Here is a 16743-nt window from a genome sequence, read left to right as displayed (position 1 = left end):
GCAGAACACCTTCGAAAACTTTAACCTGTTCATAAACAAACTGGAAGCTTTGTTGCCCATATCACAATAAAAAACAAGGAAACAGCGGCTGCTGGTGATTTTAATGCAGATTTATTGAAGAGCTCCGACAGTGAACAATTACTACAATCAGTAACGCTGTCATACAATTTAATTCCGACTGTCAACTTTGCAACTGGGGTATGTAAATGTTCTGGAACTGTTATTGATAATATCTTTGTAGACAAATCTAGGGAAGAAAGCCACATCACAAAACCAATAGTAAATGGGCTATGTAGTCATGACATGCAGCACCATATGTTAAATGTTGAAACTTGCCGGGATATAAAGTCTATTGAATCAGGAGGGTAATAAATCAGCAAAAAATTTAGAGGAATAGGAAATTGCTCAAAGACATGAACTGAATATATGTTTACAATATTTCTGACTAAAATGGGAAATACAAAGCATTCATTAATAAAGTTACTTCCTCATTTGAAAACTGTTTTCCCATAAACATAAATCAAACAGAACTCTCAAAATAAACCATAGATTACACAACGAATAAAGGTATCATGTGGGACAAAAACGAAACAATAATTACTATCTAGGAACAGCTCTGATGTTAACACTGTAATGCATTACTAAGACTACAACAAAATACTGAAAGAAGTACTCCAGAAATCCAAGCCGCTTTAAAATGAGAAAAAGATAATTATATCAGGGAACAAAATAAAAACTATATGGGATATAGTGAGGAAGCAGACTGGTGGGGCCAGAAAGGAACAGGAGCAGATAGCACTAAATATAAATGAGATATTTCTAAAAAGTGCATGTAGTGCTGCAAACCTTTTAAACAAGTTCATTGTTTCTGTTACTGACAGATTGGGTTTATTAGGTTCAGGACAGAGTGCAGTGGAATATCTGAAACCAGTCTCTATAAATAACTTCAGTAGTAGTAGTAGTAGTTGTTGTAGTTGTGCTAGATTTGTGGGGAGGGGACCAAACAGCGAGGCCATCAGCCCATCAGATTAGGAAGGAAGTCAGCAGTGCCTTTTCAAAGGAACCATCACATCATTTGCATGAAGTGATTTAGGGAAATTATGGAAAATCTAAACCAGGATGGCCGGACGAGGGTTTGAATTGCTGTCCTGCTGAATGCGAGTCTAGTGTGCTAACCATTGCACCACCTCACTCAGTAATTTCGGTAAAATGGAACTGATACTCACTTCTCCCAAAGAAGTATCATCCATCATAAAATCTTTACAATCAAAGTACTCTAGTGGTTATCATGACATACCAATGCAGTTAACCAGAGTGCTCATATGAGTTGGTTCTATCTTAAGTTATCTGTGTAGTCAATCTCTTTTTCAGCGGCACATTTCCAGACTGGCTAAAATATGCTGAAGTTAGCTCTCTTTACAAGATGGAGGATAAAGAGGTACCATTAAACTATTGACCAATTCCACTTTTGCTGACTTTTTGAAAAATATTTGGAAAGGTTGTGTTTAACAATCTTCTTAAGTATCTGACTGTGAATATCGTATTGTCAAAGTCACAGTTAGGGTACCTTAAAGGTTCTGGTACAAAGAAGGCTACTAACAAATACAGTGAGAATGTACTTAGTTCATTAGATAAGAAATTGAGGTTACCGGAATTTTCTGTGAGCTGTCAAAAGCCTTTGACTGTATGACTGATTGGAAATTAATCACATATGGTGTTTATCAAGGTACTGTCTTGGGTCCATTTGCTTTTTCTTGTATAAATTAATGATCCCTTGTCTGTTAAAGTGACAGATGCTAATTCTGTTTTGTCTGCAGATGATGCAAAAATATTGCAATAAGTATAGACTTAGAAATGGCTGCTAATCAATTTTCACCAACAATAATAAATGATTGAAAGCTAATTCACTGTCATTAAACTTTGAAAAGACCTACTATATGCAGTTCATAACCTGTAAGAGATTTCCTTCCAGCTTGTGTATGACATACGAAGACATGCAGATCTAAGAGGTTGACAGTGTTAAATTTCTGGGATTACAACTCGATAATAAAATCAGTTGGTGAAGGCATACCACAGAATTGCTAAAGTGCCTAAACAAGTCTGTATTTGTAATGCAAATGATGTCAGATGTAGGAGATATAAATATAAAAAAAGCCTTGCACACTTTACTTACTTTCATTCTATTATGTCATATGGGATCACATTCTGGGATAACTAATAAAACCGAGAAAAAGTTTTTAGAGTGCAGAAGCATTTAATAAGACTCATGTGTGGTGCAAATTCAAGATCATCATGTAGAAACCAGTTCAAGGAACTGGGTATTATAACCACTACCTCTCAGTATATTTATTCCTTAAAAAAATACTTACAAATAACATGCCTCTATTTCCAATCAATAGCTCAATACATAGTATCAATACTAGCAATAAGAACACTCCACATAAGACCTTAAGTCAAATTACTTTGATTCAAAATAAGGTCCAATATTCAGGAACACGCATTTTCAATCAATTGCCAGCAACGATTAAAAACTTTGTTTCAGATAAAGCACAATTTGAATTGAGTCTGAAAGACTTTTTGATAGGCAACTACTCCTAATCTATGGATGAATGTCTTAGCAGGGACTGTTGGACCAGTGTAAGTAAAAATGTTTCTTAGATTCAGTTTTGACAGCACTTGGTCACAACAGTCAAAATTAGGTATTTTATGTATGATAAATTAATTAAAAGTGGATAACTATGTTTCATTCTGACAGTGTATTAATCCAGTAAGTATTAGCAGTTCCAGTTTACTGTAATGTATTCACATATCTCGACAATATCCTGACAAATGATCAGGGAAGCGCGTATTATTTTACAAATTTCTATGTTTTTGTGTTACACTTTCTGACATGTTCCACACCCATGAGAAGCATCTCCTTTTTGAGTCTATGGAAAGAAAACTGAACTGAACCTCCTCTAATCTAGTGTAATTTATAATTTTAATTCATGTTCAACATTTTTTGTAAAATTAAAGGTGAAATATGGTGCTGTTCTAACAAGAAGCAAAAGAATAATTCATTATCAGCATATTTAATAAAATAGGAACCAGAAGTCAGCTTTGTCAGATTCATGATCTTGGTTAAGGATTTTTTTGTAATAAGGCCCTGCAAGAATTTAAGCTGCATTGTATAAACAAATGCTTTTATAGGAGGACATCTTGAGCTAGTAAAAATTTTGAAAGGAATACCAGTAAAGTGACTGAAATACTTGTTTTTGACAGAAATTTACATATACCTACATAATCATTGACAGTGCTTCCCTCAGAAAGAGGTGAAACACTAGGCATAGAAAACATGAATAAAACCATAGACTAAAAACAAAATCTTATGATACAAATGCCAGCTTTTATAAGTAGGCCTAGAGATTCCCTAATCTAACCAAATACCCATATGTTGGCATAAACAAGACTACTCGCACTATAAAAGATCCAGGATTTCCAAAGAAACTGAGAGGAGATGATGATTATGATGATGATTACAACTGACAAAATTCCATGTAATAAATGTTACTGAAAGACTAAGTGATTACAATTGGCAAAGATTGTTTTCACGAGGTCAAAAATAAGGGAAATGCAGACTGAGTACATGAACACGAATGAGGCACAAATAGGAGCACTACAGTTTACCCTCTTATATTATACTGCAGTATCTCCCCAGACACAATGTATTGGATGTATCTCCCAACTGCATATAGTCTTGTAGCGAAATATCATTGTCATCCGCCATGTGATGGTCGTCGCACAGTCAAATTAAACTGCACACACTGCCACAGATGATTCTACAGCAACAGTGTTTGCCTTTCTTTCATTCTCTGTGTAATTGTACTTAGTTACAATTTCAGCTCTACTACTTAATCTCTGTTAGCCTTCCCAGTGTGTAAAGGGTGACATTACACTTACGTAAGACATCATCTCACTAATGTAAGTGATTGGACATATTTTTTTTACTCTTCAATAAATGGAGTTTTGTTCCAAGTTAACAGAGAGTGGATCATTTTTATACACTCTCACAGCTTCAAGAAGCACAATTAACAAAACAAGTAGCTCTAAGCTCAGCTGCACTAGACGGTCTTGTTGCTTTGAACATTCCCCTCCCCCCTCTACAAAATTTTGAGATAGCTTCCTTTATTCTTTTGCAGGATGAAGATACATCTATTTCTTAAAGTTAGACGTCAGATTTTACCTAGAAAGTGTAAGTGGAATACGTATCTAACAGAATTTCATTTCACTTTCTTACAGAAATGATTTAGTCAATTCAGCTTCATGATGTAATTATGCAAGTGAAGTACCATAGTTGAGCTTAACATTCATATATTCTATAATGAGCGACACAAGAAATATGAAACCTATTCAACATGAGCACCAAACTCACCAATATATGACAAAGTTTCACCTAGGAAAATATTAAGATAACAACACATACATCGTAAGCAACATAACCGGCAAAAATTTGTAATATGCCATGTGAATAAATCATTGCACTTATTACACCAAGTCTACTGTACAGCAACATTAACTCCTCATATTTCATAAATGGAGACAATACACTAAAATTTGTTAGTATTTATAACAACCTTATCTTTTTCCAATTCCACCAATTTTTTCTTCAGATCTGTCACCATACGCTGGCTTCCAGTCAAAGCAGTTTCCAGTTTCCCTTGTTTTTCATGATTACGTTGTCTTTCTTTTTCATAATGCTCCAATTTTTTTCTGGAACAAATATGGTTTCACATTTATGATGAATTTAAACTTTGAAATTTAACTCCATTAATATTATGCTAATATGACTACATGTTCCAAATAAATATTTCAGTTCCACTACATCTATGATTGTAACTATTTTGTGGTGAATAAGACCGTCGCCTACTGTGTTCCATAACCATCAATGAGTTCACAGACCAGCCACCAGAAGCCATATTTGTTTGATGTTGGCAGTTATATAGTTATCAACTCTCCATGAGGAGTAGAGAGTGATAACTTCTTTGTTAAAAGACACACATCATGCGTAGCATTAATTTATTGCATTTTATAAGCCTCAATGTCTTGCTTAATTTTCACATGTATTTGTTAATAAATGTTTGTTTTTACAGTTACAGAAGTGCCAATAATTTGTGTGCTATCAAGGCTGATTTACCTGAACACATCCACGTAAATAGTTTGGACAGCTGTTGCCATAGCCACTCTGACAGTGGTGATCCCAACATGATTAAGCCTTCATATACTACAAGAAGTAGTACAAACTGTTGTGATTGACCACATAATTTTTAACCTACTCCTTGGGTGCTTTAAGAAACAGTGTCATGCCAAAGTTGAAGATCTAATCACACCACCTATACAAGATTCATATGGTAAACTGAAGACAGAGCTGATATGCTTCGTGTCTGGATCACGAGAGGAGTGTGGGCATCAAATGTTAACATGAGAGTTCTGCAATAAATTTCAGTTAGTAATCGTAAATACTCTGTTGAAGAATCACATGAGGAGATACCCAAAGATTCCAATTAGATAACATCATGGTCAGATAGATATGCCAAAATCATATATTGGATTGTAAGATGTACCCAGGAGCAGATATCTAACACAGAGCATAATTTAGTAATGATGAAGAGTAGTGGGAACTTTAATAGATTAGTCAGGAAGATTCAATGTGTAAAGCAGTGGGATGCGGAAATACTATGGAATGAAGATGTATACATGAAATTCTCTGATGTTATCAATTATGCAATAATGAATAGCTCAGTAGGCAATTCAGTTGAAGAAGGGACATCTCTAAAAAGGGGATAAATGGAAGATAGAAAAAAAAACTTAGGAAAAAGGAAGCTAACTGCAAGGAAATAATGGCTGATCAACAAAAGAAGGAAGCACAAAAATGTACAGGGAAATTCAGGAATACAGACGTACAAGTCCCTCTGGAACGAAATAAATATGATGTGCAGGGAAGCTAAGTTGAAATGGCTGCACAAAATATGTGAAGAACCTGAAAACAAAATGATTGTCAGAAGGATGACTAGGCATACTGAAAAATTAAAATTAGCTTCGGTGAAATTAAAACAGCTGTGGTAACATTAAAAGTGCTGCAATGGGCACTCCACTGTTAAATGCAGAGCAGAGTGTGGATGACTGGAATGAGAACATTGAAGGCCTCTAAGAAGGGGAGGACTTGTCTAATGATGTTGATAATGGAAGCAAGACTGAAACAAAATCAAGAAAGTTGTAGGATTTGTCGACCTGGAAAAGCATTCAGCAGTGTAAACTGGTACAAGATGTTCAAAATCCTAAGAAAAATAGGGGTAAGCTATAACGAAAGATGGGTGATATACAAAACGTACATGAACCAAGAGCGAACAATAACACTGGAAGACAAGAACAAAGTGCTGAGATTAAAAAATGTGTAAGACAGGAATGTACCGTATTTACTCAAATCTAAGCCGCACCTAAAAAATGAGGCTCGAAATAAAGGAAAAAAAAATTTCCCGAATGTAAGCCGCACCTGAGATTTGAGACTCAAAATTCAAGGAGAGAGAAGAGTTTTAGGCAGCAGCTCCAAATCGAAACAAAGTTGATCCATTGTCATATGAGACATAATTTAGGTCGAATGAATGATGATACAGATACAGTAGTTTGGTTCTAGTCATAAGCTTAGCAGTGAAGCTTTACCAGATAGCCATTGCTATGTGTCAGGCACTCCGTCCGTATTTATACGGGTAACCTTCCTTTTTCACGTGCTTCGTCTGGTTTGAATCGATAGCTGATTTTGTTTTAATCTGATAAGTGCCGTTTTCTTTGTTATAGGTGCTTACGTCACTTTAAGCTGAAAATGCATTAATGTACTGTGTCATGCATTGTTGGTCGCATTCTGATAGTTCGTGTTTACGGCCTTTCGCCGCTCGCGGCATGGCTTGCTTTTGTACGCGCCACCGCTGCTTACAACACACAAAAAAAAAAAAAAAAAAAAAAAAAAAAAAAAGGGGGGGGGGTGAGAGAGAGAGAGAGAGAGAGAGAGAGTAATCTTTTCATTAGCGAAACGATGGCAAGAGACTGCTATTTGTTGTTACTTACACTGCTGCTTTCTTTGATAATGATCAACAAGAACCAAATAATAGTCTGCGTATGATAAAACATGTTCTGAAAGAGAGTTAGGCGAAAATTTTTCTCCGTTTGAAAATCTTTGCGGCCGCTTCTTTAGTACATCAAATTCTGCACAGAAATTTGAGTCATATTAGACTTAAAAAGCTAGTCAGTTGCCGTACTTCATTTCTGACTGTCTCATTATTAGGCATAAGAATAATATGAATATAAACATGACACGATTTGTATATTCTTCCACATTTGCTGTTGTCTTACTCTACTTTCGTAGTTTATTAGGCAGACAGAATTTAAATAAGATAGCAGCAAACACGAAAGAATACATGGCAAAAATTTTATATTTCTATTATTCTTATGGTGAAGAGAATACTGTATGTGATTCACATTTCATCAGGTTCCTATTAGCAACCATCTCTTCTCACAGGTAGGAAAAAATTCAGAACGTAGAGTTGGCCATATCCCAATCTTGCCAGTTGGATTTTCGTAGTACATTGAAATTCTGCTACATTCGAAGATAAACAATACGGAATTTGTATTTACTTCGTTGGATAATGTATGACAATGCAGTGGTCGAAACTCGGGGCGGAGAAAAAAAAAACTCTTCTTCCACTTTTTTTTTTAATTTATTTACTGACACAGAGGTTTTGGCGCCAGTATTTATCTTTGTGCCTACAAAGCATGCCTGTATAGCGCTACATATATTCGATGGCACAAGTTAGTTGTGGCGGCACCTACCAACATTTTTCAGAACTTTTGCTTGCTTTGCACTCGATTCTAAGCCACAGGCAGTTTTTTGGACTACAAAAATCGGAAAAAAAGTGTGGCTTAAATTCGAGTAAATACGGTAGTCTTTCGCCATTGCTACTCAATTTTACATCGAAGAAGCAATAACAAAGGTTCAAGAGTGGGATTAAAATTCAACTTGAAAATAAATCAGTGATAAGATCCACTAATGTCATTGCTATCCTTATTGAAAATGCAGAAATATTATACAATCTGTTGACTGGAACAAACAGTCTAATGAGTACAGAATACGGATGGGAAATAAAGAACAAACGAAGTAATGAGAAGTAGGAGAAATGAAAAGAACAAGAAACTTACCATCAACATAGGTTATTGTGAAGTAGCTGAAGTTAAGGACTTCTGCTATCTAAGCAGCAAAATAACCCAAGAGACACGGAGAAAGGAGGGCAAAAAAGCAGACTTTGTCTGGCACAAAGGGCATTCCTGGTCAACAGAAGTCTACTAGTATCTAACGTAGGCATCAATTTGAGGAAGAAATGGCTCAGAATGTACATTTGGAGCACAGCATCATATGGTAGTGAAACAAGGACTGGGAAAACAAACAGAAGAAAATCAAAGCATCTGAGATGTGATGCTACAGAAAAATTACGTGGACTGACGAAGTAAGAATGAGGAGGTCCTCCGCAGAATGGGTAAGGAAAGGAAAATACGGAAAACAATTGCAAGAAGAAGGGACAGGGTGATACGATATCTGTTAAGACATCAGGGAATAGCTTTGATGGTACTAGAGAGAGCTGTAGAGGGTAAAAACTGTACAGGAAGGCAGAGATTGGAAGAAGAAGAAGAAGAAGAAGAAGAAGAAGAAGAAGAAGAAAGGAAGGAGACACAGCTACCAGTATGTATCAAAGTTTGACAGCCTCTGCCTGTGGCCTTCTGAGACATTTGTCAGGATCCCATGATAGGCCAAGAAAACCGGTGTTCTGTCTTCCAAAAATTAGTGGAACTCTGGAAACTGTTTTGATTATTCAAGCAAGGCTCTGATATGAATAATCTGAATTTGTCCTGTTTTCTGAGTGGAGCTTCATCTCTGGAGGAGAAAAAAAAAGCCCCCCCCCCACACACACACATACACAAATTTCAGACTTCCCCCTTCACCAAGCTAAGCCTTTACCCACAAAAAATCTAACGTTACCAGAAATGTAGGGCATTAAGTTCTGCATTGATTGGGTACACGAACTCTACTATTTGATTAACTTTTCATACAGAAAAGCCATGTCAGAAAACATCAATTTTTCCCAAGTTTCATAAAACCCGTTTCAAGGCTTAGACATATGCAGCATCTGAGAAGTGATGAACTTGATGCAAAATTTTAAATGGTAAAAGTTGTAGAGCATCAAACTGTGAAATATCAAAGAAGAAACAGAATCAAACAATGGAAACTCCGTATAGGAATATCAACAATGTAGGAAAAGATAGATTGACGATCCCAAGTAGCTTTTGGCCACAGCCTTCACCAGTAAAACACACACACACACACACACACACACACACACACACACACACACACACACACACACACGTGACAACTCCAGCATCTCTGGCCGGAATGCAACATCACATGGGATGCAGCAATCTGGAAGGCGTGGGGATAGTAGTGTACAATTGGGAAGAGAGATGAATGTTGTCTGGTGGAATGTGCAGGGACTACACTGCCAACAGACACAGCATCAGGAGGTTGAGGGGCAAGGAGGTGGGGAAAAAAGGAACAAAAAACCATGAGGATGGGGGAAGGACGGGTGGATGGGTTGGCAGAAGGCGCAAATAAACACGGTGGGAGACGAGAACCAAGGGGAGATGGCAGGACAGGACAGAAAGGGTGGAAATTGTTGGGTGGAGGGTGTGGGGACAGTATGTTATTGAAGGCTGAAGCCGGGATAATTAAGGGTGAGGAGAATGTGTTTTAAGGATAACTTCCATCTGCGCTGTTCAGAAAAGCTTGTTCTGGAGGAAAGGATCCAGATTGTTCGGCTAGTGAAGCAGCCACTGAAATCAAGTGTTTTACCTTCAGCTGCATGTTGTGCCGCAGAATAATCTTTTGTCTTTCATCTTCGTGGTCATCTGGTTAGTAGTCATACCAATATGAAAAGCTGTGCAACGATTGCAGCAGAACTGTTAATGACATGGCTGCTTTCATAGTTGCCCTGGCCACTGATAGGGTAGGATAAACCTGTGACAGGACTGGAGTAGGACGTGCTGGGTGGTTGGACTGGGCAGATTTTGCATCCGGGTCTTTCACAGGTATATGATACTTGTGGTAAGGGGTTGGTATTGGGACTGGTTTAGTGATGGATTACAATATTGCTGAGGTTGGGTGGCTGACAGAACACCACTTTAGGAGGGATGGGAAGTACATCAGGTAGGATATCCCTCAATTCAGGGCATGATAGGTAAACAATTACCACGGTCAAACTATGGCCAAGAGCAAAGTAGATCATCCCGTGGCACAACATGCAGCTGAACATAACACACACTGATTTCAGTGGCTGCTTCACTAGCCGAGCCATCTGGATCCTCCACCACCAGCTTTTCTGAACTGCACAAATGGGAGTTATCTTTACAACACATTCTATGCTCCCTTAATTATCCCAGCCTCAGCCTAGAGTAATATACTATCAACCCAACAGTTTCCACCCTCTCTGTCCTATCATCTCCTCCCCATTTCCATCTCCCACCCTGTTAATTTGTAGCCCTCTGCCAACCCATCCACCCCCCCCCCCCCCCTCCCAACGTACACACACCTCCTTGCTCCACAACCTATTCACACTGCACCTGTTGGCAGTCTAGTACCTGCACATTCCACTAGACCGCATTCATCTATCTCCTCAATCATACAATACTATCCTTTCCTGTTTCCCACACCTTCCAGATTGCTGCCTGCATCCCACGTGATGTTGCATTCTAGCCCAAGATGCTGGAGTTGGCTGTTGTGTGTGCAGGAGCACTTCAACATTAAGCAAGCTGTTGAGGATGTGAATACTCTAATTGTAGCAGCTGCTGTTGACATTACTCAAGCACACTGTGTTGTTGTCATTTGGGAGGACACCAACCTGCTTCTGATTATGACTACTTCAACTCTACTGTCCTCCAACTTTTTTCTACTGAAGCCAGGCAAAGGCAGACGTGGCAATGTAGTCTACAGCCATCTAAAGTTCAAGTTGTCTCAAGTATTGAATAGCATTATGTTCCTACATGCCTTCAGTGGGTGCAACATGACTTTTGCTTTTTTTGTAATGGAAAAAAAAACTTCTCATGGCACTGCAGACAAATAACCACCTACAGAAAGCAGCCGAGTTATTCAGCAATTCCGGTGCTACTGATGATGAGACCAATGAGGCTGTGCAGAAGTTCATAGCAGCATGGTACTGCAAAGATGAAACAAAGCCATTAAATGTGCTTCAGTATCAAACTGTTGAAAAATGTACACCAAATAAATCATTGAACCTCGCCTCTTTGCCTCCTCTAGAAGCAGCTCCTTGACAGCATTACCTGAGGACATATTTGCAGGTACAAAATAGGAAAAACTATCCACTAAATTCACTGTAATATGACTGGAAGGTTTCAAAATTCAGCTTCTTGCCAGTTCCCACTATTAAAGAAGCAGCAACTGTGCATCTGTTGAAAATCATTTAGGTGTGCACATGCGACATAGGATGCCATGGAAGTTGTTCCGAGAATAAAAACAACATTAAGTATTCCATCATTTGCAAACTATGAAAAAGCCAATCCTGTACCAATGTTGCAACTGACATTCCGGTTACTAACATTGATGAATGTGATATAGATAGTGAAATAATGGAAGGAAGAAGAGATCCCACCGAGGATATTAAAACAGAAGAATCAGAGTTAATGTCATTAGGAGTCGCATTCTCCAAGCATGTAAAGAAGTAATATTGTATTACTGTAACACAAATTTGTAAAAACATATGTAACTCAATTTACTGTTAAATGAATTAAGTTTCTTTAATCATAAAACAACAATTAATACACCAAACATTTTTCTTTTCACTAATACCCTTGTAAACAACTTTTTTTTACTTACATAACATTATTCTGCTAATTTCATAGTTTTCAAAACTACTGTTATGATAACGAGTAGATTAGGGATTACGTACCAATAACAAAAATAAAAAAGTGAATACTCAAAAATTCATTCAATTTAAAGTAGAAAGTTGATGTTAGTCATTAGTAATGTGATTTACATATAACTAACTAATGGAAGTATTTATTTACCAGCTAGGTTTCTAGTCACTGTCTTTCTGAAGACACAATTTGTTGTTCTGCAACTATTCTCCTATAAAATTTTGTGTAGCACTGGCCAATTTTCAGATGCTGTATGTTTTATAGTGACAAAACGGTTGTTTTTTGAAAAGTGTGAAAGATTTCCATTTTTTGACATAACTTTCCTACAGGAGAAATTAACCCTCAAGCAATGTGGAATTTATTGCTCAACATTTTTGGTATTATAAAATAAAATACATAAATAAACTGGAGAAGTCTGAAATCTTTGTTTTCTTATCATCACCGCTAGAGCTCCACTCATAAATTGGCGCAAATTCAAATTATTCATATCAGAAGCCTCTTTGAGTGATTAAATCAGAATTCCAGTAAGTTTTGGAAGGAAGCCACCTTTTGGGAGTTAATTTTACTAGCGCAACGACTGTCTTTTGAACTGGAAACTGATGGGTTCTACAGAGCCACACTCAATGCCGTGCAGGATCTCAGTGGCTACCTAGGATAGACTTACAATTTGTTTGCTAATGCAGAGTTACATCATTTATCCTGAGTCACAAAATAGGCTCATTTGCAGCCAAACATAGATCCACACAGACAGTGTAACGACGTCTGGAGCATCATACAGTGTCAGTGGGGTAACCAATGTTGTGATTTCCCCTGATGCAGAGAAGAGGAAGATACACCAATAGTGGTTCAATCAACAACTTTTGACACACAAATGATACCTTGTTACGTTTTCACACGTCTCATTTCAGCATAAAGCAACACAAAATCTACTTACATGTAGAGGCTTGAACAGGAAAGTACATTGTTATACGAGTCCAGTGCCTAGCATTGTGGTATAGCGTGCCATTGGGTACGTAACAAAATCATTAGCTTGCATAGTCAGTAATTTGAACAGGCTGCAACTACATTTCTGACACATTATGGCTGGTGGTTGAGCCCTATATTTGAGGTCTTGTTACACACGAACAGATATTGCCCCTGTTGCCATGACCCATCTTGATACAGACGGTGTTCTTTGTTGCTCTTTGTAATCATTCTGTCATGGGTAGCTGAGAGACTGGACTGGACTGTTGATAACTGGAAAAAAAGGTGCCTGGTTAGATGAGTCTCATTTCAAATGGTATCAAATAGATGGACATGTCAGGAATGGAGACAAACTCATTAATCCACAAACCCTGCTTGTCAGCAGGGGACTGTTCAAGCTGGTAGAGGCTATGTACTGGTGTGGGGTGTGTGCAATTGGTGTTTGATATGGGGCCCCTAATACGTCTAGATACTACTCTGACAGGTAACATGTATGTAAGCATCCTGTCTGATCACCTGCATCCATTCATGTCCATTGCTCATTTCAATGTCCTTGTGCCATCCAGCAGGACAATGTGACACCCCACACATCCAGAATTGTTACAAAGTGTTTCCAGGAACAGTCTTCTGAGTTTAAAAACTTCTGCTGGACACCTAAATCCCGAGACATGAACATTATTGAGCAAATCAGGGATGCCTTGCAATGTGCTGTTCAGAAGAAATCTCCACCCTCTCACACTCTTACACATTTACGGCCAGCCCGCAGCGTTCATTGTGTCAATTTCCTCCAGCACTACTTGAGACATTAATCGAGTCCATTCCATTCCAATATCATGGTATGACACTTCTGCATTATTGTGGGGGCCCTACACGATATTAGGCAGGTGTACCAGTTTCTTTGGCTCTTCAGTGAATATGTACTCAGAATACCTCAAAGTGTTCCTGAATCTGGCAGCAGTCTGAATTTGGTATTATTTTGTGTGTCACTGCAGGGGATAGCTGATACACTGTCTTTGATGCAACATCCCAAATACAATCCCCATAAATATGTCTGTTCCTTGACCTCCCTCACCCAACTTAGCAACCATAAAATTTTAAATCCCAGGTAAAACTGGCCACCCAGAAACAATTTACTGAACACCCAGTGCTGAAAACATGTAAATATAATTCTTTGTAATAATTTACAAACAGAAACTTAGTTATGTATACACTTTAAGTTTTAGAACGGTAAAAGGAATATCCATAACACTGAAGAGTCTAAGGAAAATATTTATCCTCCTCTCTACCATCTAAACAATAAATTTAAAGTACAAAAATAATCCTACAAAAATTTTGTATCTTATATCAAGTTTTATCTAACCAATATCAGGAACACTTCTATAAAACTATATTATCAAACCAGTGCAATATAAAATACATGTTACTCAACAAATGATGGTTTGAGACATGTTCAATTGCATTAATTTTGTACCCTCAATTCATTTGAAATTCTGCAGCTTACTTTGCTTCCTACAGTTAACAAATAATTCTAGGCACAGAGGTGCTGCATTTGTAAGGGCGAGAGGACCATGTTCCCACCAAAAATTTTCAAATAGAATTTTAATAATTTTATTCCCTATATCTTTTCAGTATTATATCAAACAGTTTGATTATGACATGATTTTGATGTAGTAAGAGTGACAGACCACAGCTAATCAGACCCGTTTCCACTGCAAAGAGACAGTGTTACTCTAAGCTGCAAGAAGCCAGGCCAAGCCCTGCCACTACCCATCTCTCACCCCTCATATCAGCGTATGCTGACAAATGTGATTTCCTTTCCCCACCCAGCACTGATGGGCAAGTGTCAGGTGCCCCTTGCTTCCTCCACGCCCTTAGCTCCTGGAACGGCAATCACAGTGACATGATCAAGCTGTTTCCCTGCCTCTATCTTGCCCCTGAACATAAAATAGCTTAGGGCCAGCTACCACAGGCTCCCTGCACAGAAATTTCCCTGCACCCCAGTGAGTCCTGTTGCCTTTCTCCCTTCCCTGCCCAACTGCCTGCACATCTACACAATGTTTAGGACCAGAGTGTTTGGGCCCATAGCCAGAGCAATACCACTGTGATCATGTGCCCCCGCCAGAATTGCCAAGGCTATGTGCCTCACTTTCCTCACCCCTTCTCCTTGCAGGTGAAAGATAGGAACACATGCGGCAACAGAACTCACAAGCTTCTCCTGGGTAATTCTTAAATTGTCTTCTCATTGTACCCTTCATTAACTAAATAAAAATAAAATCTAGGCAGATTTTGCACCCCCTCTGCGCCTGTGGTCTTGGTGGGGGTCTATCTCACCATGGCCTTGGTAGAGCCTAGCACGTAGCCCGAGTTTTAACTCGCATCACTTTCCGTATTCTGGAGCTGCGTGTTTGAAACTCTAGTATTCTTACAGTGATTTTAAAATGAATGAAGTACATTGTTTGCTAAAAATACCCTTTAATTTATTAAGCATAGGAGAGAAGTTAGAAATCAAGTGGTTAGGTGCATATCAACCAGCTGTAATATTCCACACGCAAACACATGTATCCACGTGCTCGCACACAAGCACACTATCATCTTGCAAATAAATCAGCACATAAAATATGTAGCTTTAATATGAAAAGAAAAGTGACCACACATTGTATACCTCATGTCATCTAGGTCTTGTTTCAAAGTGTTCTCAACATCTTCTCGTCTTCCTTGTTCCTCCTGCAACAACTGTATCTCACAACGGAGAACATTTTCCTTGGCTTCTATTGCCTCCTTTGCTACTTTAGCTGAAATGAGTTCCTCACGGAATTTTAGCAGGAGTTCCTGAAGATCCTGTAACAATGATAGCACGAATTTAAAATAAAAAACCAACATTCTTCGTAAATAATCCAAGTTTACTGATGACAACAAATTTACTGCCAACGGTCACTGATGCTCAATCTCTAATTTGGGGTTAAACATGTCTTTCCCATAATTTTATCTGAAATGTTGCAGACAATGAGAGATCATTGCTACCTGGCATGTGGAGTTTGCAGAGCAGGTAAAAGATAGTTGTAGAATGGACTAATGGTTTAAGAATACACAAGGGAAAGGTAGTTAACAATCCTAACACGAACATGCGTAATGTAAGACAAAGCTATTGAAGAGTAAGTAAAATTGATAAAGTTGCCTTAAACCAATCAGGGCATGAAATCTAGGTAGTAAAAAGGAAAACTTAGGAGATGAAGAAAGCTCAAAGATATTAATGGGAGGAACTGGATAAGAGGAAACAATAGTGATGGTGATCACCTGAATTGGCCCATAATTCTGTTATTGGCCAATAATTCTATTAATTTAAATCATTTTGAAGGAGTCTTTGGAAACATTCCAATACTATGGAACGTGACAAGCCCTCACACAACACTGTGAGACACTTAATTCAGAGAGAGAGAGAGAGAGAGAGAGAGAGAGAGAGAGAGAGAGAGAGAGAGAGAGAGAGAGAGAGAGAGAGAGAGAGAGGAGATGTATATGCAGACGAGGAAAAAAAATCCCGAATTTTTACCAGATATCCCAGCTAAAAAATGTACTCTGTCCTGGGGGAATGCGATGCCCTTCTGTAAGCCTATCATTTCTCATGCCACGTGATCTCGCCAGCCAATGGCAGTGGATATTCAGAGCATAGGACATGTGTTGTAGTCAGCCAATAGCAAGATTACAGTTAAGTAGCATGAACACACAAAGAGGAAAAGTTAATGGTTTACATTAATATACTTACTGTACCTACAA

At 38.2% G+C, this 16743-nt stretch overlaps 1 protein-coding gene across 8 annotated transcripts in view; it reads right to left on the bottom strand.

Annotated features, from left to right (window-relative positions):
• LOC126283947 (rab GTPase-binding effector protein 1) overlaps positions 1-16743 on the bottom strand; it is a 188991-nt gene that overhangs the window by 14982 nt on the left and 157266 nt on the right. For all 8 annotated transcript variants that reach the window (XM_049982393.1, XM_049982375.1, XM_049982384.1 and 5 more), the window contains 2 exons: positions 15635-15810; positions 4614-4749 (listed from right to left, as the gene is read on the bottom strand). In XM_049982393.1, the coding sequence (XP_049838350.1) occupies positions 4614-4749; positions 15635-15810 (312 nt within the window). The remainder of the gene's footprint in view (positions 1-4613; positions 4750-15634; positions 15811-16743) is intronic.

The sequence above is a fragment of the Schistocerca gregaria genome, chromosome 1 (assembly GCF_023897955.1).
Source record: "Schistocerca gregaria isolate iqSchGreg1 chromosome 1, iqSchGreg1.2, whole genome shotgun sequence".
NCBI lineage: Eukaryota > Metazoa > Arthropoda > Insecta > Orthoptera > Acrididae > Schistocerca > Schistocerca gregaria.
The sequence above is the reverse complement of the archived record's forward strand: the minus strand, read 5'-3'. Positions and strand labels throughout refer to the sequence as shown.